This window comes from Paroedura picta, chromosome 3 (genome assembly GCF_049243985.1).
Source record: "Paroedura picta isolate Pp20150507F chromosome 3, Ppicta_v3.0, whole genome shotgun sequence".
Classification (NCBI taxonomy): Eukaryota; Metazoa; Chordata; class Lepidosauria; order Squamata; family Gekkonidae; genus Paroedura; species Paroedura picta.
Genome location: NC_135371.1, coordinates 11,216,558 through 11,239,741, shown reverse-complemented (window position 1 = coordinate 11,239,741; position 23,184 = coordinate 11,216,558). Strand labels below are relative to the sequence as shown.

Here is a 23,184-nt window from a genome sequence, read left to right as displayed (position 1 = left end):
TGATGCTCTTGCAATGTGTCTCCTCATTTGGTGAGTGGCACTCAGGTCTGTCCTGGCTTCTATCAGACTCTGAGCAAAGCTCACAAGTTCTTCCATGCCTGGCTGAAAATGGCGCCGGGCGACTGAAGAGCAAATCTCATTGCTTCTAGTGGAAAGAGCCATGATGCAAAGAATCCTATAAGCAAAACATTGTGCAGTGAGTGAGGTTTGGTGTCTACAGGAGAGGGATTTTATGAGTAGGCGAAACCATCAGACATGCAACAGGAATAATGTAACCAACATGATCAACCACTTGGGGCACCATCTGGTAAGATATTTGTGCTTGTTTATAAAAATGTAGAACTATGAGCTTGTCAAGGCTTAGATGTTTTCATTGATGTGGAAACACATCTACTAACACGTCCCCTGAAACTGAAACGGTTGCTGATGTGATGTGGCACAGCGAGCCGCACCCATTCCTCCTGCGGTCACGGAAGATGGGTGGCTGCTGGCTAGGCCAGGCCTGCATTGCCACCATCACTGACTGTCTTGCATGGCTGGCCCCACCATCAGGAGTGTGGGGCCAACCTTGAAAGACAGGCAGCAGTGGCAGTGCAGCAAACAAGGCTCAGAACTGGGCCTCACCCAGTGCCGCTGCACCCTTATCTCCTGTGGCTGCTAAAGATGGGCGGAGGGGAGGCAGCTGTCAGGCCTGGCATTGAGCTCAATTTGGTGCACCACTGCCCCATCAGGAATGCGGGGCCAGGTGCAGAAAACGGGCTGCAGAGACGGAGGTGGCACAGCAACTGGGATTCAGTGCCGGCCCTGCCCAGCTGCCTCCACCTCCACTGCCCTTCTTCCACACCTGGCCCCACACTCTTTCCTGAATCATTTTGATGCAGATTATCTGTTTCCACATAATCTGCAACAATCTGATCCCTGGAATGTTTATTTAAAAAACGCCTCACACAGATTCAGAGGGGATAGGTCTGTCGATGGCTGACATTTATTTATTTTTCTATTTGTACAGCATTGCTCTCAGAAAGTCTCATGGCTGTTTACAAGTATAAAACAATAATTCCATAAAAACCCCATAAAACAGCCCTTATCGGAAACCAAACAGATGGCGATCTCTATCTTAAGATTCTAAACACTCCAGCCCCTATCCCCCCGATTCAGCCCTAGGGCCAAGTTCTCTTCTGATGGGAGCAGGGAACCAGATCTAACCTATCTGGGGGATCCTCTGATGGTAACACTGAAACCCCACCCGGGCCGCAACCGTATGCCTGGTGGAAGAGCTCCGTCTTGCAGGCCCTGCAGATGATGAGCTTATCTAGCAGGGCACTTCATAGGTTCAGGACAGAAGCCATCATTCCTGGTATAAAAGCACAGCCATTGAGAGGGGGATTTGGAGAAGCCCTGAGTTGAGTCTTGTCTTAAAGCCTTGAATTTGGCAAGCTCGTTGTTCTTTCATCCTGCTTGAGTGATTCAAGTTGCAGTAGTACTAACCAAATACTCTAAAGCAGTGGTTCCCAACCTTTTTATCACTGGGGACCTGTCAACACTTGACAATTTTACTGAGGCCCAAGGGAGGGGTAGTCTTTTGCCGAAGAATGTCGCCGCCGCCTGAGCCCCTGCTCCGCTTGCTTTCCCACCACCGCCTCTGACTTCCCGCCGCCCGCTTGGGGGTGCTGCCAGAAGCAGCTGCGCAGTGCCATGCCGAGGGGGAGCCCCAGTGATGGCGGCCACTGGAGAGCACCAAGGCTGAGCCGGCAGCAGAGTGGCAGGGCAGCCCCCGAGGCAGCAGCCAGGGAGGAGGACGAGGAGGAGCCACAGACCGGTACTGGTCCCCGGATTGGGGGTGGGGACCACTGCTCTAAAGCGCCACAAGGAGCCCAGTACAACCTTCCAGGCCATGTTGAATCCCATCCCATAAGGAGAATATTTGTGGTCCCATTTACAGTCTTTTCCTGGCAGATCTGGTGGAACTTTGGCTTAGGTAAGCTACCCACAGATACCTTCTTATTAGGGCCAACCCAAATGTACAATTCATGATTATTTGAGTTCTTCATCAGGCAAATATCACAATCTTTTAAAAATCTATAGAGGTGAAAGGCAGTCTCTCACGCCAGCTGTGGTGGGTGCTGAATGTTGAGAGGCTCAAAGGCTTTTAACAAGTCAGAGGTGTCAAGATTCCAGAACTTTGCATTCCGGGAAGGAGCTGCTAGCAATAGAGATAAAACTCCACGTGAAAATTAAATCCAGGGTATGAAAGTTCACACACACAAAATATTTTGTGATATTTTGATCGGCCTTAGTACAAAGGTATTGCATGGATTTTCATTGTTCCAAAGTTTCCATGGGCTGATATGAGTGTTTTCAATTTGGTAGCTATAGATTAACTCCCAAAAGGATTATAACTGCAACCCACCAAAAAAAGAAATCGTAATAATAATAATTGTTTAGCTTGATCCATAGAGGCAAATTTGCACGTGATGAATGATGATGGGGAGGGGGGAAATTTCCTCCAAGCCAGACTGGCCAGGTATTTTGGGGGGGTTTGTTTTTTGTGGGGAGGGGGCATAATCTGGGCAAAGAATTGGTGTCACTGTGGGTGAGCTGGTAATTCTGAATTTCTTGCATTCTGCTGCAGGTTAAACTAGATGACCCTGGAATCCCTCCCAATTCTATGATTCTGTGACAACAAACTGAACAGAAATTCTGCTTCCCATAAGGTATCCCATAAGGTATCCATAAAGGTATCCCCTGTGAAAGCACTGAGTCATGTCTGACCCTTGGAGTGACGCCCTCCAGCATTTTCATGGCAGACTCAATACGGGGTGGTTTGCCAGTGCCTTCCCCAGTCATTACCGTTTACCCCCCAGCAAGCTGGGTACTCATTTTACCGACCTCGGAAGGATGGAAGGCTGAGTCAACCTTGAGCCGGCTGCTGGGATTGAACTCCCAGCCTCATGGGCAGAGCTTTCAGACTGCATGACCGCTGCCTTACCACTCTGCGCCATAAGAGGCTCTTCCATACTTCCCGCTAAATCTCGTAACTATCGGAAGGGAATCTTTCAAGACCCCTGCTGTATTAATCTACAGTAGTCATATAGCCACACCAGTTTAGAGGTTCAACAATTTTTTAATTTGAAATTTTCTAAACATTGTTAATGTTAGTAGTTTCTGTGGTGAGTAACTGAAAATTTTAACTAACCTCCTATTTTATATTTTATCTTGTAGAAATTCAACATTTTTACTGTATATTCAAAGTATGCAAGTTACATTTGACAAATGAGTATAAACAGTAGAATCGTCGTCCACAAGAACAATTGTGTATCACAGACATAAGGACAAATATAATCAAAGTACATCCAAATTAAGCAAAGAGGATATACAAGAGGAAAACATAATCACTGACAAGACTTCAAAATGTTCTCTTCTTAGCTAGCAACTGAAATTTTATGAACATTAGTTAAAATTCAATGAAGAAGAAACAAAAATATAGATAATAGATAAGTGCAAATATAAAATAAGGAAAAACTAATTTACAGAATTGAAGTTGCTGTTAATAGTAAGAATGTTAGAGATGTAAAGAGAAAGTTTTTCCCTTATAAATTTGTAAGTTTGCAATAATTCGAGAGTAAACAAGCAATTTTGAATACTATTTTGAAACACATATTAATGTTACTAGTATCTCTGGCTGAGCAACTGAAAATTTAACTCATGTCCTTCTGTTTTATATTTTATCTTGTGGGAGTTCAACAATTGTTAGTGAAGATTTAAAGCAGGTAACTTGGACAGTCCTGACCTGAAACTACTGAAGTCACATCTTAACTCGGCCCTGAATTTTAGGTTCAGCTGTTCTAGTGACTGCAGACAGATACTTGGGTGTTCATCCTACTCTTACTCAAAGGGTTTTAGGATACCACACATGCTTATGAGACCCCATCATGGGCCCAACCAAGGTCAACCAATGAGCTTCGTGACAGCATAAGGATTTGAAGCCAGCTTTCCTCATTCCTCATCTGCAATGAAGATGAGACTAACCAGAAACGAATGTAAATTGTAAATGATACCTTCAGTTTGACAGAACCATGGCAGGAAATCAAAAATGTCTCACAATCCAAGATTAGAGGCATAAGAATCTTGCACACAAAGAGGAGAACTGGGCACAAGACAGGAAGCTTGTTGGGAGTCTCTGATGTGGCTCCCATTCCTGAAGAAACAACCTGCTTCCTCAAGAGTAAGAATTCTGCAGATGGGACCAAAATGACGGTAAAGGTGGTGGAGTCCAGGCTGTGGTTTTGGAAATAAAAAATTGTTTTCTTTTCCTAGTTGGGATGTTACAGAGTGTGTATCAGGCTCAGACAAATTATGTTGGGTTTTTCCTGGATTATATAGGAAAATTCCAAAAGAAACTCCAGCTGAGAACACAAAGCTTTTTGATAGTGGCCTCGGTCGTCTTTGGACAACAAGCGGAGAAAAATGATGTACTTCATGTCCAAGCTATTCCTGTCTATCAAATTCCAGTCTCAGATGTTTTCTCTCTCCCCCTCCCCTCCTTTTCCCATATGAATTCTTCTTATTTTGCCAGTCGATTTTATGTTTTCAGTTTGTGGGCGGATAACTGCTGCTTAACATGTTATGCTCAATATTTTCATTCACATTATAAACAAAATATGAGAAGGAAGAAGCTGAAGAGAAAGAAGAATGATATGGCTCACTTAAAAAAAACACACACGCAACACAACCTCCACAACTGGTTATGCAGAGTTAAAGTAAATGTTTCTAGAAGCCTGAGGAATTGGGAACCTTCATGGGATAAATATATTGCAGTGGCATTTTCGGTTGCTTTAAGACAGGGGTAGTCAAACTGCGGCCCTCCAGATGTCCATGGACTACAAATGCTGGCAGGGGCTAATGGGAATCGTAGTCCATGGACATCTGGAGGGCCGCAGTTTGACTACCCCTGCTGTAAGAAGTCAAAACTGGTGCCTGACGTTGCATGGCTTCCACCAGGAGATACAGGCCAGAGTAGGGGATGGGTTCAAGAGAGGCCACAAGGGGAGGGGAAGAGACCTGGGAGGGAATGAGAAGGAAATGTGAGCCAGCAAGTAATTTATAGTTTTCCTGAGCCACCGTCTGGGGAAGGGCAGCATACAACTGGGGGTGGTGGGATGAAATAAAATAAGGAGAAAGTGGGAAGCAAAGAAAAGGGAAGGGAAAAGATGGTATAAGGAAGATGGCCAATGGATGGGAATGGAAAACCCCTCGCTTGGAAGTCCTTATCAGGGCCCTGCTTGTTGCATTCTACTGGATGTTGGACAAGTCATCTTGGGCACTGTAGGATATACTATTCTAGACATGCTGAGCCTCTTCCCAGGCTGTCAGCTCCTTTCTCCCATCATGCACTGCTTTTTCTACCATCTTTTTCTCTGCCGCACTAATCGGGGGCAGCACAGCTTTCAACTCTCGGTCGATTTTCTTCATCCTATCCTCTAATTTCCTGTCAAATTCTTCCTTCTTCTTGACCACTGTGTTATAAATGGCCTTGCGGGCCTCTCCGCAACCACAGCTCAAAGCATTCCGTTCAAAATTAAATTCCGGATCAGTACTTTCTAGGGTGAGAAGCCTCCCTAGGCTGCTGACCCGATCCATCAAATACCTCTCTGACACCTCCGTGTAAGTCTCGGCTATCATGTGTACTAGGTAGGCCACGTTTGAAGCACTGAACACATGGTTGTAGATGGTGTCTTGCACAAAGGACGTGGATGAATAGCCTTTGATCTGCCGGGCATCTGACACAAATTCCACAAAATCATGAATCCTGTGACTTAAGCAAGAGTCAATGATAGTGGAGATCATTTCAAAGAACTGGATCATCTTCTCCCATTGCACCTTGACCTTGCCCATTGCCTTCAGGCCTTCCTTCAGCATCTTGAGGGCCGCTTCAAAATCAATTTCCTTCACTTTGCACTGCTCCATCTGGCACAGGATTGCTGTCAGCTCTTCGTTTTGCTTCTTGAGGTTCTCATAGCTTTTCTGATATTCCTCTTGGGTTGCCTTGTACATTGCCCGGGTCTGCTCGACTTTCAGATGTGCATTTCTCACCCCAACAGATCCTCCACTTGACTCAGTCTGGCATTTAGCCAAGTTGGGGGGCTTTGGTGTAAAGGAAGGGCATCTAAGGAAATTTTTGCTATAGGTATCAAATGCAGCTGCTTGTTGGTAAAGATTTTCTATTTTGTTAATGATATCTCTTTCTTCTTCCTTTCCTACTTGGGCTGCTGTTGCCATACGTTCCAGCTGCTCACAGATATATTCACCAGACAGACAAATATTTAGAGCTTTCTCCTTGGGTTGGCAGTATTCCTCTTGGTAGATCTTATTCTTCAAATGGAGGAAATTGTCCTTCACCAAGTTGCTTTTGACCTGCCCTGTCCGCTTGTCATAAACATTCTCAAAGTTGATCCTGTTCTGGTTAACAACTTTCTCCTTGAGCCCTGATGCACACATCAGCATTGTGGATGAAAGGCTACAGATATTAATGGCAGATATTGGGCTCTGCAACCCTGAGTTTGGAGTGCCAGATCTACTGGAAGGACAATCTTCTCTTGACCCCCCAGATCTATTTTGCAGAAGGTTGGCTAAACCATTGGCCATGGTGACCACTGCATTTCCCAGACTCTCCACAATTGTCATCCCAATAGCTTCCCATCCTGAAGGGACTGCACGTATGGCTTTCTTATACTGACTGAAGGACTCTTCGGCTTGCTGCTTCATCTTGTTGTGGTATGTCTCAATCATCTTTGCATGCTTTTTTGCCGTTTCCTCTCTAATTTTTGCCTGCTTCAGGGCAGTCTGCACCTCTTCGAGCTCCCTTTCATACCCTGTTTTGGCATTTATACAGGCCTCTAAGAGTTCTTGGATGAGGGAGATCACATTTGCATACTTGTCCCTTACTTTCTGTGCTAGGGTTCTGCAGTCTGTTACTATCGATTTCATGCTCCTTAGCTGTCCGGGAATCATGACATCAGCTTCCTCCACCCCTTGGAAGAGAGTCTCAACCATCATCTTCATTCTTCCTGGGATGCTTGCCGTGAGCAGTCGGATCCGGTCCATGTTGACGTGGGCTTCGTTAAAGGCATGCCAACCTTCGTTGCTCACTTGACACAAGCAGGCTCTGAAGGACTCTGGGTACCTGATGTATCTGAAGCCTCTGGGAGGCGGGTTCCTGTTGATGGAGAAGTCTCCTTGGCCAGCAGAAATGAAGATGAGTTGTCCTAAGATAGCAATGGAAAGAGGGGCGGGCATCAGGTACTCTTCCCAGTTGGCGTAGGGCTTCATAATTAGCTCATTCTCTTCTCTCACTTCTTGAGCTTTGCTGACTCTCATCTCAGCCTTGACCACAGCTTGGCATTGGTCATCTTCACTTGCCATGCTGCTGACCTGTGAGCCTAAACATAGTTTAAATTGATTACTGAGAATATATTTCTTAATCAGTCTTCCAGAAGCTACCATACAAATGCTTGGTGCATCATTGATTTAAATATTTAGATTGCACTTTCCCCCAGAAAGGACCTGTGATAATTTAGGAGAATATATATCCAATAGATATCCAAAAGAAGAAGATTTTTACATCATTCTGCAACAGAAGAAAAGCAAGAACCCCCAAGTTGATCATAGTGTATTTGACATTTTTATAAAGTTATTGAAAATCAATTTTTAAAAGCACTGAAATATGGAAATTTTACATTTCTTTCTTTAAAAATGAATTAGTACCATTCTTTCCTTTTCTAATAGCTGATCTATAGTGCTGTTACTACCAGGCCCTAGGGAAGGGAACCATCGCCGCGGTGGCTTCTCTGGGGCCCAGCAAGCACTCTCACCACCTCTGCGAGCGCTTTGCAGGTCACAGGGAAAGGGAATCTTCCCCCTCTGTGATCAGGCAGGATGGGAGGTGGAGAGGGAGGGCCAATCAGGTTGCAGCCACACCCTATTCCATCTTGGATAGGGGAGAACAGTCTCCACCCCCAGGCCTGTTTCACAAATATATAAGAGAAGCATGGATAAGGATAGTTAGAAAATGGAAAGGTGTGATGTAAATGTCTAGATGAAAGAATGAACAAAAATATGGGTAGATTCTAATGAGTAGCCGTGTTGGTCTGAAGTAGCACAATAAAATCAGAGTCCACTAGCACCTTTAAGACCAACAAAGATTTATTCAAGGCATCGAAAGCTCACGCCTTGAATACATCTTTGTTGGTCTTAAAGGTGCTACTGGACTCCAAAAATATGGGATAAGAGTCTGTTCTTCCTACAGCTGTCAGGCTCCTCCAGGGGCAAGTGCAGGGGGGAATAACCTACTTATAGGATGTTCTGACCACAAAGTTCTTGATTATTCCTAGTCCTACCCTTGTCCCCTCCAGTTGGCTCTAGGAAACTCCTGTAAGTAGACAGACCCTTTTCTTTTAAAATTCCCACCCAGGATGCTGTCACCACTACCACATACACGACCCTCATGCCAATTACCTCAGTTCACGAGGCCTAGAATATAACTTTATTGCAGCAGGATATTGTTGTTACATGTTCTAAACCTTCCTGAGAGAAGGCTTTCCCTGAGGCAGATACTTTGAAACCAAACGCCACACAACTCCTGGTTCATTGTCACTACATGCCGCATTTGTGTGTTTTTACTGAATATACTATACTAGAGGTAAAGCCCTATAAAACTAAATCAGAGTCCAGTGGCACATTGACAACCAACAAAGATTTATTCAAGGCGCAAACTTTCGAGGGCAAACCGTTACACTCAGGGATGCAGTGGGTCCTAGCACCCACCATGGAGTGGCCTTGCCACTGAGCAGGCCCCTGTGGCACCCTGGAGTAGAGGTTTCTCAGGCCCCAAATGCCTGTGATTTCAGTCGATCGGATCTTGACTGTTGTGCGCATGAATACACATGCACACACACTGCCCACGCACATGCTCGCAACAACCCCGCGGCCGCTGCAATTGGGGTCGCTGAGTTAGAGCGGTTGAGAACCACTGGACTAAATCGACAGAATCAGCATTCCTGTCAGATAGCTATCTAGCCTCTGCTTGAAAATTTTCAAAGAAGGAGAATCTACCACTTCCTGAGGAAGCCTGTTCCACTGAGAAACTGCTCTGTCAGGAACCTCTTCTGAATGTTTAGCTGAAATTTCTGTGGAATTAATTTCACAGCATTGGTTTTGGTCTGACCCTCTGGGGCAACAGAAAACAACTGTGCTCCATCCTCTATGTCAGGGGTAGTCAACCTATGGTCCTCCTGTTCATGGACTACAATTCCCACGAGCCCCTGCCAGCATTTGCTGGCAGGAGCTCGTGGGAATTGTAATCCATGAACAACTGGAGGACCACAGGTTGACTACCCCTGCTCTATGTGACAGCCCTTCAAGTACTTGAAGATGGCTATTATATCATATTCCTTCTCAGGATGCTGTTCCCCTCCCCAGACACACACAACCTTCATGCCAGTTTCCTCAGTTCACAAGGCCTAGCATATAACAGTTGCAGCAGAATTGCTGTTATAAATTCCCAAATTGGGTGGTAACGCCCCCCTACAGGGGGCGGGGTTGGTGGAAGGATCCAGAGGGGTAGTGAGGAATTTGCCATGGTAGAGCAGGGCAGCAGTCAGACAGACTGAAGAGTCACTCTTCTTGCTGCAGCTGTTCTCACTGAGGAGGAAAAAGCCACGTGGAGCTGTGTCTGGGCCCTGCCTACTGCTTCCCATGCTCTGCCACGTGTTTTGGTTCCTGAGTAGTTGCAAACTTGCCCTCCCACCAGACTTTTGTTATTTCTGCAACACCAAGTTGTTTTTTTCTTCAATTATCTTTAATGGAGAATGAAAGAACAGCATTTCGGAGGGTCAGAAAAGAACTACTGATAGTACAAGCCGTTGAGCAAGACGGGTATGTTCTGTGGCATATAATGGACTTGTACCACCTGCTGTTTTACCAACATGTTTAAAATCTACGACCGTATCAAGATTTTGGGGGGCTACCAGATTAACGCTATTATGACCCCAGAAATGAAAGGTTGCTATCCGGGAATCCCTTTTTCAGAACGGAGTTGTTTTTGTAACACAGGAAAGGCAGATAGCCCGACTCACCTAGTTTGCAAAGGGTCAAACTTCAATGGGGGGGAGAAAGATGGATTACACTGCGGTTTGGAAAGAGCTGATAAATGTAAATCAAGATCTATCTTTTCTATTATGTAGGCTAAACATATGTACCCTTTTGAAGGGCACAGTGCCCTTTTATACATTTTCTAGCCCTCCCCTTATTTTAATAAAAATGCCAGTTTTGTCCCCTTTTATACTTCCTGTAGCATTAGTTTTTGTTTTGCCTGTATGCTAATGTAACCCATGTCCTTTTCATTGATGGCTAGAATTAAGTAAGACTGTTACAGAGAAAAATGAGACACGCTTTTGGCCACTCATTACCTCTGGTTTTGATAGGCCTCATTTTTAATTGGATGCCCAAATTTCTGGTAAGGATTGGTATGTATATTATATTTATATTTTGTCTGCATGCCCTCCTTGGGGTCTCCAACTCCTCCCCCCCCTTTCTTTTTTTACTTCAACCACTTTGCCTCTAGCTCCATCCTCAGTCCTCTAATTTCAAACTCTCCTCAGGTCGCCCACCCTCCTCCCCTTCCCTTCCCTGCATCTGACAATGTCTCCCTCCATTTATCCCCTGCCCCATTCCTGTTCCTCCTCCCTTGCCCCCTACCCTCAAATGTTCAAAGCCACTCCTCCACGTCACACCCTTCCTCCTCCTTAGACACCTGGCTGTTTGGCCTTTCTACCTGGCAGGGGTGCTGACACAGCCTTGCCCAACTAGCTTGGGTGTTCAAGACTTGGGAGCCAGCGTGTTGGCTACAGCCAGCTTTCCTTGGGCTCCTGCTTGGCTGTGGGGCTGCACATTGCCTCCCTGGCTCTGCCACACTCCGGGGGCTCCACATATAGTCTGAACACCGTAACTGCCCTCTTCCCAGCCTCCCCGCAGCTGGAGAATCAAAGAATCATAGAGTTGGAAGGGACATCCAGAGTCATCCAATCCAACCCCCTGCAGAATGCAGGAAACTCACAACTACATGCCCATCCAATTCCAATGACTCCAATTCCATGTCCAGATGATACCCTTAGTGGCAGCATCTGCCTCAGCCAGGGCTGGGGTGTGGTGATGGGGCACGTCTCCTCTAGTGGTGGCTGTTCCTCCATGGGAGGGGAGTGGCTATGTCAAGTGGCCACTCCCCCTATGTCAGCACGTTAACACAGCCATAATGGGGGCTTGGGAGCTGCCCAGGTGGGTTTGGATGTCTCGGGGTATTCTGGGGTTGGGAAAAGAGATGGGACCTCCCAGAGCCCCCAGGAGAATTCCAGGACAGCCAGGGGCAGACCTGGACAGGAGGGCACTAGGGATGTGTCCTGGGAGCCAAGGGGGTGGCAACCTGGAAAAGTTTGGGAACCACTGTTCTAAACCTTCCTGAACCTTCAGAAGGCTTTCCTGAGGTGGGTACCCTTTGAAACCAAACACCACACAACTCTCTGGTTCATTGCCAATATTTACTGCATTTGTGTGTTTATATACTGAACATAAGAGCCTCTTGTGGCGCAGAGTGGTAAGGCAGCAGACATGCAGTCTGAAAGCTCTACCCATGAGGCTGGGAGTTCGATCCCAGCAGCCAGCAAGGTTGACTCAGCCTTCCATCCTTCCGAGGTCGGTAAAATGAGTACCCAGCTTGCTGGGGGGGGGGTCAACAGTAATGACTGGGGAAGGCACTGGCAAACCACCCCGTATTGAGTCTGCCATGAAAATGCTAGAGGGCGTCACGCCAAGGGTCAGACATGACTCGGTGCTTGCACAGGGGATACCTTTACCTTTACCTTTATACTGAACATAACATCAGTGGGACGATTCCAAGAGAAGATTCCAAACAGTAACACAGCAGCCTGAGGAAGAGGCAGTCTGGCAAAGCAAGGACATTGGGTGGCACAACAAAGATAAAGTTCCTGGGAAATTCCTCAAGATTTGGAGGGGGAGCTCGGGGAGGGGGGCTTTGGGTCTGGGGTGGACCTCAGCCAGAGATAATTCCACAAAGTGCACCCTCCAAAGCAGCCAGGGAACTGATCTCTGATAGGCAGCAGCAGGAGGCCCTTGAGGTAAATTTGCTTCAGTGTGTGTGTGTTGTGGGGGGGGGCAAGTTTTGGGGAGCAGCAAGCAGAAGAATGCAGACTGCAAGGGAAAAACTACAACAGAGCCACCATTTGGATGAGAGAACAAGGCAAAGCCCTACCCTATATTGCTCAGGACTGAACTATTTTCACATTTTTTTCATCCAATAGGCTTCAGTTTGCAGTCAATCGAGAAAGCACAGAGCCTCCCCCCCCCTCACACACACACACACACACACAAAAGGATCTCCCTTTATACCCTTATTAGGAATATCTAAGCCAGGGGTGGCCAGACTGTGGCTCTCCAGATGTCTGTGGATTACAATTCCCATGAGCCTTTCCCATGTCCTGGCAGGGGCTCATGAGAATTGTAGTCCATGGACATCTGGAGAAGCACAGTTTGGCTACCCCGATCTAAGCCCTAGCAGTCATAACCCAAAAGTCATCTTTCTTCGCAGAAACACTTGTCTGTGTTTGCAGAAACAATTATAGCACAGAATTTTAAAAGGTAGAATCATTTTTTTTAACCTTTAAAAAATGGCATTTGGCGCCTATGTGTGGAAACATTCCCACGGCCACTCCCCACAACCACCACCTCAACAGAGTTGTGAGGAAAAGATTTGGGGAAAGGGAGCAGAGTATCTTTACACAAATCCAAGAATGGGAATTCCTCCCAAAAATGCCCACCCACCCCAGGTCCCAAACTTGCTTCTAGAGTCTATATCTTGCAAGCTCATGTTTTAGAGAGCTTTGGATCCCATGGGGCGGTGGGGGGAGGGGGGAGAACAGGTCCCAAAGTAACCATTCTTTGTAGAACACAAGGAAAATAAGAAATCAAGAAAGACCAAAAGAAAGTACACTGGAGGCAATGTTTGTGGTCGGTAACAATTAGAATGCTTTTCGGGTCTTGGTGTCGTGGTTAGGAGTGTGGACTTCTAATCTGGCTAGCTGGGTTTGATTCCCTGCTCCTCCCCCATATGCAGCCATCTGGGTGACCTTGGGCTCACCACAGCACTGATGAAGCTGTTCTGGCTGAGCAGTGATATCAGGGCTCTCTCAGCCTCACCTCCCTTCACAGGGTGTCTGTTGTGGGGAGAGGAAAGGGAAGGCGGTTGTAAGCCACTTTGAGACTCCTTCGAGGAGAGAAAAGCGGCATATAAGACCCAACTCTTCTTCTTCAGTAATCTCAGGGCTCTCTCAGCCTCACCTCCCTTCACAGGGTGTCTGTTGTGGGGAGAGGAAAGGGAAGGCGGTTGTAAGCCACTTTGAGACTCCTTCGAGGAGAGAAAAGCGGCATATAAGAACCAGCTCTTCTTCTTCAGTAATATCAGGGCTCTCTCAGCCTCACCTCCCTTCACAGGGTGTCTGTTGTGGGGAGAGGAAAGGGAAGGCGGTTGTAAGCCACTTTGAGACTCCTTCGAGGAGAGAAAAGCGGCATATAAGAACCAGCTCTTCTTCTTCAGTAATCTCAGGGCTCTCTCAGCCTCACCTCCCTTCACAGGGTGTCTGTTGTGGGGAGAGGAAAGGGAAGGCGGTTGTAAGCCACTTTGAGACTCCTTCGAGGAGAGAAAAGCGGCATATAAGAACCAGCTCTTCTTCTTCAGTAATATCAGGGCTCTCTCAGCCTCACCCACCTCACAGGGTGTCTGTTGTGGGGAGAGGAAGGGGAAGGCGGTTGTAAGCCACTTTGAGACTCCTTCGAGGAGAGAAAAGCGGCATATAAGAACCAACTCTTCTTCTTCTTCAGTAATCTCAGGGCTCTCTCAGCCTCACTTCCCTCACAGGGGGTCTGTTGTGGGGAGAGGAAAGGGAAGGAGATTGTAAGCCGCTTTGAGACTCCTTCGGGGAGAGAAAAGAGGCATATAAGAACCAACTCTTCTTCTTCTAGTAGAAGAAACCAAAACACTCACCCGCTTGCTTGCAGCCGTAGCCTGTTGGTTATAGGTCAGCTTGTAACGTCCTCCCTTTGGATGTGCGTTCCGTGGTTAGGGTGCCCGCTCAGGCGCCTCTCGGGTCCCTTCCGCAGAGAAAAAAGCAGAGCTGAAAACTGCAGCCGTTTCTTTCCAAAAACCGACAACTCCAACTAACATACAGAACTAGGGGAAAGCACTCCACCCCCACGTCCCATTTAAAGCGCTCGGCTATTAGGGGAGGAGCCGGCGGTTCCAACCCAGCTTCCTTTTGTGCCTGGTGGGATTATATACAGCCCCGTGCTGTGCAAGATTAATCATTTAGCGCTACCGGGTGAGCTATCCAAAAGTGAGCTGATTTCTAGGAAACCGAAACTTCAAGCTAAAGCAAGGGGCTGCTGTTCCAACAAATTATATAAACAGTTGCCAGTAGCATTGCTCTGTAGCATTTCTTAGAAAAAACATTTGCAAACCTTGGGTTGGATCCAAACTGATCTGGGGATTTCCACTGTTTTCCCTAATGAAGGAAACAGATGTCAGCATTGGAGATTGATAAGAGATAAAAGAGACCTTATGGGAAGGTTTCGGTTAATTTCTCTCACTGTTCGACCCTTAAGGATACATCTGGCCATCCGTCTCCCATTCTGACATATCTAAGTTCCTCAGGGCCTGTAAAGCAGCGTTCTTCCACCAGGTGTCTGAGTGAGGCCAGGGCAGTTTAATGATATGGCCCTCCTTTTCTTGCTATCCCACCCCCCTTGTTTCCTATCTTCTTTTATATCACCTTTAGCCTGAGTAACTCCGGCGCAGGGGTAGTCAAACTGCGGCCCTCCAGATGTCCATGGACTACAATTCCCATGAGCCTCTGCCAGAGAATGCTGGCAGAGGCTCATGGGAATTGTAGTCCATGGACATCTGGAGGGCCACAGTTTGACAACCCCCTGCTCCAGGGGTTGGTAGGGAGAGGAGTTTTTAATTGCTTTTAATTGTGTTATTGTAAACCTCCCCAAGCTTGCTTGCAGGGAGGGGCGGTATAGAAATAAAATGTATTAAATTTGTTGTTGTTGTTAATAATTTCCTTCACTGTGTTTTCCCCCAAATTAAAACCAAACAAATGTTAACCACATAACGGAAGCTTGTTATTCCGTTCAGTCCTTGAATCTGTTAAACATCTTCAATATTGCATGCTCATTTACTGCTCAGCTTCTACCTATAGGTATGGATGGGTGGAGCCTCTTGTGGCGCAGAGTGGTAAGGCAGCCATCTGAAAGCTTTGCCCATGAGGCTGGGAGTTCGATCCCAGCAGCCGGCTCAAGGTTGACTCAGCCTTCCATCCTTCCGAGGTCGGTAAAATGAGTACCCAGCTTGCTGGGGGGTCAACGGTAATGACTGGGGAAGGCACTGGCAAACCACCCCGTATTGAGTCTGCCAAGAAAACACTAGAGGGCGTCACCCCAAGGGTGAGACATGACCCGGTGCTTGCACAGGGGATACCTTTACCTTTACCTTTATGGATGGGTGACTTTCATTGTCGGTCTTAAATGTGCCCTTGGACTTAAACATTGTTCTAATGGAGAGAGGTGTACTTGCAGGATTCAAAGATGTTAAAGAAGATGACTAGAACCAACTATCAGTAGTACTGCATTTCTGCATTCCATAAATTTATAGTTGCAAACTCTGGGTTGGATACAGACTGAATTTGAAATATCCACTGATTCCCCATTTCCATTGCACATCCTCGTCATGTCAATCCTCAAGGTTCCCTGTCCACGGGAGGGACCGGGGCTCAGTGGTAGAGTATCTACTGGGCATGCAGAAGGTCCCAGGTTCAATCCCCAGCATCTTCATCTACAAGGATCAGGTAGTAGGAAATGGGGAAGACCTCTGTAACTGAGACCCTGGAGGGTCACTGCCAGTCTGAATACCAGAGGTGGCCAAACTGCGGCTCTCCAGACATCCATGGACTAAAGTTCCCATGAGCAACTGCCAGCATGCACTGCAGGGATGCATGGGAATTGTAGTCCATGGACATCTGGAGAACCACAGTTTGGCCACCCCACTGACTCTGATGGACCAGTGGTCTGGTTCAGTATCAGGGAGCTTTATCTGTCCCCAGGAACAGCACTTTGTGGAGATACATTAGGAAATTTAGTCTGGAGCCATCCCTTTATGCTTAGAGTGATCCTTTTTGTCACCATCCTTTCAGCAATGGAACCTTCTGGGGCTGTCTTTGGAAGAGGCTGAGCTGCAGCCAAGTAATACCACAGATGTAACGCTTCAGGTGGACTGAGGAGAAAGGTGCAGGAGGCTATCATCTTCCCCAGAGAATAAGCCGACTTGGTGTTTAGGTGCCATCGGATACTGCTGGCCTCACTTCTCTCTTCCCTGTAGTCCCAGAGTGAGTGATAAACTTATGTCTTAGAGCCTAAAACTCATGAGATGTGCAATTCCAGAGGGGAAGGTGTTGGTGACCACACCTAATCATTTAAGTACCACCAATGAGAGACTGATTTGAAGTCCAGGGTAGAGCTTGGATGCAGAGTTTGGGGCCAAGGCAGAAATACTAGAGAAGTTATCTGCAGTGTGGTACTTGTGGCTACCATAGGCCTTGCCAGTGTCTTTCTTGGCATACAGGTGCTTCTTCCCCAGAGAAGTTCTTCCTTGAAGCAAAGGGCCAAAATTGACTTGTCTGTTTTTCACTAGAGGAACAAAAGTCCAGGAAGTATCAAACCACTTCCAGTTGTATCTGAGAGGCCTGTCCCAGAAGGTGGTCATGGAGGATTCTAGCTGAGTCCTATGGCCTGTGGGATTTCACAAGGTTCTGTCTTGCCAATATGCTGTTTATGTTCTGCAAGGAATGTAATTAATCTACATGAAGCCATTGGAAGAGGTCATCGGGAGGCCTGTGGTATGAAGCTTGGATGGATTCAAGAAGCGAGCTGATTTACAGGAAACCGAAACTTCAGACCAAGTAAGGGGAGGGAGTGTTGAGCTGAAGAGATGCCAAGCTGAAGGAGAGCTTGGGCTGTTGTCTCCATCAGATAAACTTTGGAGAGATGTTTCAGGGATGTTAAAGGAGTAGACTAGAACTAGTTATCAGTAGCATTCCTCTTTTGCTTTCCTTAAATCAACATTTGCAAACCTTGGGTTGGATCCCAGACTGAACTAAGAATTTCCACTGTTTCCTACAGTGAAGGAAAGAAATATGTCAGAACTGGAGACTGATACTTGAGAGGAGACAATGGAGCATAATGGGGCGGGGGGGTTTGTCTCCGGTAATTACTCTCAGCATTCCACAATTAAGGATACATCTGTCCATCAATCTCCAATTGTGACATTTTTGTTTCCTTCACTGTTTCCCTCCCCCAAATTAAGCCTGAGCAAATGGTAACCATATAAACTAAGCTTGTTTGGTCCTTGAATCTGTTAAACATCTACATTATGTTGTATGCTAATTAACTGGCTGGCAGGATTCCACATTATATATATACTAGTAAGCAAGCCCGCTGCAGGGAAATGCAGCGGGCGCTAGGACTCACCGGCAGCGGGCTGGTCGTCGTCGGCGGCAGTGGCGGCGGCAGCAGCAGGCTTTTTTCGGCAGCAGGCAGGCAGGATCCCTTGGGCGGCAGTCTGACGCGGCGAGAGGCGCTTCGCGCCTCTCGCCACGTCAGACCGCCAGGGAGGGAACCCCCGGCAGCCGCGCTTCGCGTGACTGCCGGGGGTTCCCTCGGGCGGCGGCCTGACGCAGCGAGAGGCGCGAAGCGCCTCTCGCCGCATCAGTCCGCCAGGCAGGGAACCCCCGGCAGCCGCGCTTTGCGCGACTGCCGGGGGCTCCCTGGGGCGTCAGGCCAGGAGCAACTGCGAGCCTCGCTGCGCGCGGCTCGCAGTTGCTCAGGCTGGGAATCGGAGGGACCAATCGGCAGGCGCTTCGCGCCTGCCGATTGGTCCCTCCGATTGTCTGTCGTGAGGAAGGGTCCAACCCAGACCCTTCCTCATCACGGACAAAGCCCACCTCAAGGGGGCTTAACGAATTATTTAGTCCGTGGCGCCCGTGGAGCCACGGGCTGTTTAAAGATAATATAATGCTTCATTATGCTATTTCTCAGCCCTTTGTTCAGTGTTGGAGTATTCTGGAGAGGGAAGGAAGGGAGGCCCATAAAATTATATTTACTTGTTGTGGCCTCATCCACAACCATCAGGGTCCAGATCTCAGCTGGCTTCTGATGTATTTATTATTTGATTTATTATTTGATTATTTGTAGCCCACCACTCCCATAGAATGGCTTGTGGTGGGTGACTTCATAAAAGTCCCACAATAAAATCCCCTAAACACATCACAGTATAAAATAATACATTCCTGGCAGTAACTCCCCCCTGCCCCGCCCCGGCTGGAGCCAAGGCCAGAAAGGCCATAGCTCTGGTTCTTTTGGGCCAGGGACCACCAACATGTTGGCAGTGAGAGATCACAGTGTTCTTCTGAGGGCATACAGAGAAAGCTGACCCCCCAGATGCACAGGGCCCGGACCACACAAAGGTTAGAACCAAGACCTTAAACTTGATCTGGAATTCCACTGGCAACCCCTGCTGCTGCTGGAGCAAATATTGAATATGAACCCACCATGGGGTCTTGGTAAGGACCCCATGGTTGTGGCATTGTGAACAAGCTGCAGTTTCTGGGTCAAGGTTAAGGGCAGTCCTTGGCCTTGAGGAAAGGAGACCAGCCAGTATAAGGCTGATCCCCATATTCCCACATCAACGAAGAAGCAAGCTAAAAGCTCATGATCAACTATGCCAAATGCTGCCATGAGATCTAGCAACACAAGCAGCACTAACCCAGTCCCAGCTGCCTACGGAGGTTATCTGCAAGAGCGATCAGAGATGTTTCCACCCCGTGGCCAAGCTGGAATCCAGACTGGAAGGGATCCGGAATCGATGCTTCATTCAGGCAGCTCAGCCATCTGCTCCAGGAATGCTAAATGTGAAATGGAGCAGCAGCTGGCAGGGTCTTGCAGTTCCAGAGGTGGTTTCTTCAGTAGAGGTCGAACCATCGCCTCCTTTGGATGCCCGGGACAGGGACAGGTTTATTATTTCCTGGTTGCCCAATCCTCTCATCAACCACCTTTAGAAGCCACGCGGGACAGGCATCCAGGGGGAAAGTGGTCGGCCTTGTCCTGTCCAATTTGCATGAGCTACCTAAAGTTCTCTAAGCTGGCCTTTGCCCTGCAGAAAAGGAATCCCCAGAAAATTGGATTTCAGCTTTTCAAGCGGGGTCTAACGGGGTGTAATTCGGGGCTGATCAATGAGGAAATGCATGCAATTGGGTTTTCCCCCATGTCTGCCATTTTGAGTCATTTGAGAGTGCCCCTTTCCTCGTCACCATTCTCCCTCCCTCCCTCCCCCCTCCCTCCCTTCTGAAAAATCTGCCCCCTTTTTTTTAAGGGGATGATTGCATTACAACAATGTTTCTTAATTTTTTAAAAAAGCAGTCCTGCAGTCTTGCGCAGTAGTGTTATAACCCAGAGGGGTTTTTTTTATTACATTCAGGACACTTTGGGGGAAAGGGGTAAGAAAACGGTGCAATATGGTGGGATTAAGGGGTATAATGAAAACAAAGATGCAAGCAGGCACCATTTTGCAAAAAAACACACATTTTTGGAAAAGGGTAAGGAAGCAAAGGATGATGGGAGGCTGACTCTGTTGAACTCAGCGCAGAAAGCATGTCATGAAATTCAGCCTGAGAAATAAGGGGAGGAAAGCCCATGTGCAGAAAGGCTAGAGTCGACTCGAGCATCCAAAGGAAATCCAAAGCGAGGCTGAAGCAAGGTATGTCTCCTAATGCAGAAACGGTCTGAGTTAGCACATCTCGGGCATTTGTGCCAGCTGAGACTGGTCGGCTAAAAGTCTATGGCAACATTTCCCCATCCCGGCCCTGGTCCTTCTAAACTGAGTTTTTCCCTAGCAGATTTTAACCTCTGAATGAGAGCTCGAATTTCAGATGTGGAGAGGGCCATCGCACAACTTTCCCTTCCCTGCCCCATCAAGGGGAACACGTGATTCAGGATTTCTTCCAGAACCATTTCTAGCTCATTGTAGATCACAACATCACGAGATAAAAGTTCAGCTGTGTCTACTTTCCCAGCCAACATGGCTAAGAAAGTCACACATTTTCTCAGGGTGTTCTGAAACCTGACGACTTCCGCTTGCTGAGAGGCTAGCTGATGTTTTTCTGCCTCAATTGAAGAGAGTCTATTTCTGGTGATCCAAATGCTTTCTTCAGCTTCTTGTATCAGAGAATGGATTCTCTTGGTTTTGGCAGAGAGCTGGTCCACATTTTCTGAATGGCGACTGACTTCCTCTTCAGCAGCCTTCTTTTCCGACTGGGCTTGATCCACAGAGACTTGGGCACAGATTGCTATGGCGCCACCTGAAGAAATATAGGGCAGATTAGAAGTGTAGAATTTTTTTCCATTCTTGACCTGGTTGGAATCCTACTTTTGTGATATGTTAGGAAAGATACATGTTCAGCCTTTTCATGAGTGGCAATCAGGCAGACAATCAATGGGATATTTGTCTCTAGATATACTGTACGGCAGAGGTAGTCAACCTGTGATCCTCCAGATGTTCCTGGACTACAATTTCCATGAGCCCCTGCCAGCAAACTTGGGCAGGGGCTCATGGGAATTGTACTCCATGAACATCTGGAAGACCACAGGTTGACTACCCTTGCTGTACGGTAATGACTGGGGAAGGCACTGGCAAGGCCACCCCGTATTGAGTCTGCCATGAAAACACTGGAGGGCATCACCCCAAGGGTCAGACATGACTCGGTGCTTGCATAGGGGATACCTTTACCATTTATACTGTTTGAAAAATCCCTGCCCTGGAGAAATGAAAACTAGGAGAAAGCCGGAGGAAATGGAAACTGAAAACAGATTCAAGTCACAACTAGAACTGGGGGGCCCAAAAGGCAGAGGGGATCTGATTTAGTTTAACTCCCTTCCCCCTTCTGAGGTTAATGAGAAGTGCATTCCCAACACCCAATACAAGAAGCAAAAGGACACTGACTTATATATCTGTCATGAGGGACTTTTCACCCACAGTGACCAAAGGAATCCCTGACACGAACGCTCTGCATTTTCTAGGTCAAACACAGTTCATATGAAAGGCATGCTAGACCTTTTCTGCTTTGTTCTGTCCCTGTGCATGAAGGGGCATTGTAGAGCACATGCACCCTGCCTTTTTGGCTGCACATTGAAGAAGGGGAAGGGAAAGGGAAGCTGTTTTCCCGGAACGTTAATTCACTTCTCATTAAGGATCTGCAGATAAATTACGAAAGAATTACAGAGTTCCGGGCACAGTTGGAAGTACACCAGTATAGAATGTAAGGATGCAGATCAGCATTAACGGAATATACCGTAATGATAATGGGTTTGTCTCCAAAAATTTTTTTGGTTGTTGTATTAAAGTGAATGTGTGCCTGCAGCACAAGGAGGGAAAATGTTTGGGTACAGAATTCATAGTGTGCTTAGCTAAAGCTAATACCAGTTTGTGCTTTTAGCAGGAAGGTGAACTAGCACAAGGGTGGGGAATAAAATAATTGAGGCTTGGAGGGGGAAGGGGGCAGGAAGAGCAGCATTTCCAGTGATCCAACGATTCAGTGCCTGCTGTAGATAACTGCCTTTCTTATGACCTCCCATATTTTGCAACACATACTAGGAGGCCTTGGACGAGGAACAGAAGGCAGAAGAGGCAGGAGGGTGGCCTGAGATTTAGATGTGATTATAAAAGAGCCTCTTGTGGCGCAGAGTGGTAAGGCAGCAGACATGCAGTCTGAAAGCTCTGCCCATGAGGCTGGGAGTTCAATCCCAGCAGCCGGCTCAAGGTTGACTCAGCCTTCCATCCTTCCGAGGTCGGTAAAATGAGTACCCAGCTTGCTGGGGGGTCAACGGTAATGACTGGGGAAGGCACTGGCAAACCACCCCGTATTGAGTCTGCCATGAAAACGCTAGAGGGCATCACCCCAAGGGTCAGATATGACCCGGTACTTGCACAGGGGATACCTTTATAATTGGATTCAGCCAAGAGCTGTCTTGCAAGCTCAGCGGAATTGTGATAGGTCCGACAGGGCCCTCAGCTCTTCCGAGAGATCATTCCACCAGGTAGGGGCCAGGAGCAAAAAGAGTATTCCACTTTTGACAATGCAGACTTTCATAGCCACAGGTACAAAAAATTGTGTAATGCTGCTTTGGAGGCCAACAGTTGGCACATAGCAATCAACACATGATCAGTACAAAGTCACTCACCAACAATTGGTCCCACAAAAGGGATGAACAATAGTCCAAGCCCAACGTTTCTTATTTGCTGATTGTGCTGGACTTCCCTTTCTTTTTCAGAGAGCTGCTGTTGCATTGCTCTGAGATGCCTCTGGGCTGTTTCCAGCATCTCCCTAGACCGTCTTTCCTCGTCTCTGTGGGAATCCAGCTGATACCTTAAATTACTGAGCTTCTGGGTGTTTGTATGACTCTCCCACTGCAAGCTATTCTTCTGGGCTACCAGTTGGACAGATTTGGCGTCAATAGTGCTCAGGCCCCCCTGGAGTTCTTCCAGAGCCTCGTCCATTTCTTCTGATGCTCTTGCGATGTGCCTCCTCATTTGGTGAGTGGCACTCAGGTCTGTCCTGGCTTCTATCAGACTCTGAGCGAAGCTCACAAGTTCTTCCATGCCCGGCTGAAAATGGCGATGGGCGACTGACGAGCAAATCTCATTGCTTCCAGTGGAAAGAGCCATGATGCAAAGAATCCTATAAGCAAAACATTGTGCAGTGAGAGAGGTTTGGTGTCTACAGGAGAGGGACGATTCTTGGTGAAACTATCATTTGAGGACGGCAACAGACATGCAACAGGAATAATGTGAAGATACAGAATGGGCAACCAACATGATCAAGAACTTGGGCCGCCTTCAATTAAGGTGTTTGTGCTTTTTCTTAAAAAAAAAAAAAAAGGAGAACTGTATCACACAGTTCTATGGGGTGATAGCTGCTAGGCTTAGATGTTTTTATTTTTTAAATGCCTCAC

The 23,184-nt window shown here is 47.3% G+C and overlaps 1 protein-coding gene and 1 long non-coding RNA gene across 2 annotated transcripts; both read right to left on the bottom strand.

Annotated features, from left to right (window-relative positions):
• Window positions 1–3,104: 3,104 nt before the first annotated feature.
• On the bottom strand, window positions 3,105–14,414 carry LOC143831505 (uncharacterized). Its single transcript, XM_077324540.1, has 2 exons — window positions 14,111–14,414; window positions 3,105–7,439 (listed from the first exon to the last, which is right to left on the bottom strand). Exon 2 carries the CDS (start codon window positions 7,420–7,422, stop codon window positions 5,341–5,343), a length of 2,082 nt encoding a protein of 693 aa, XP_077180655.1. The 5' UTR covers window positions 7,423–7,439; window positions 14,111–14,414; the 3' UTR covers window positions 3,105–5,340.
• A 5,197-nt stretch (window positions 14,415–19,611) lies between these two features.
• LOC143831498 (uncharacterized) lies at window positions 19,612–22,405 on the bottom strand. Its single transcript, XR_013228893.1, has 2 exons — window positions 22,171–22,405; window positions 19,612–20,534 (listed from the first exon to the last, which is right to left on the bottom strand). It is a non-coding gene; the product is annotated as an uncharacterized LOC143831498 (long non-coding RNA).
• Between the last annotated feature and the right edge of the window lie 779 nt (window positions 22,406–23,184).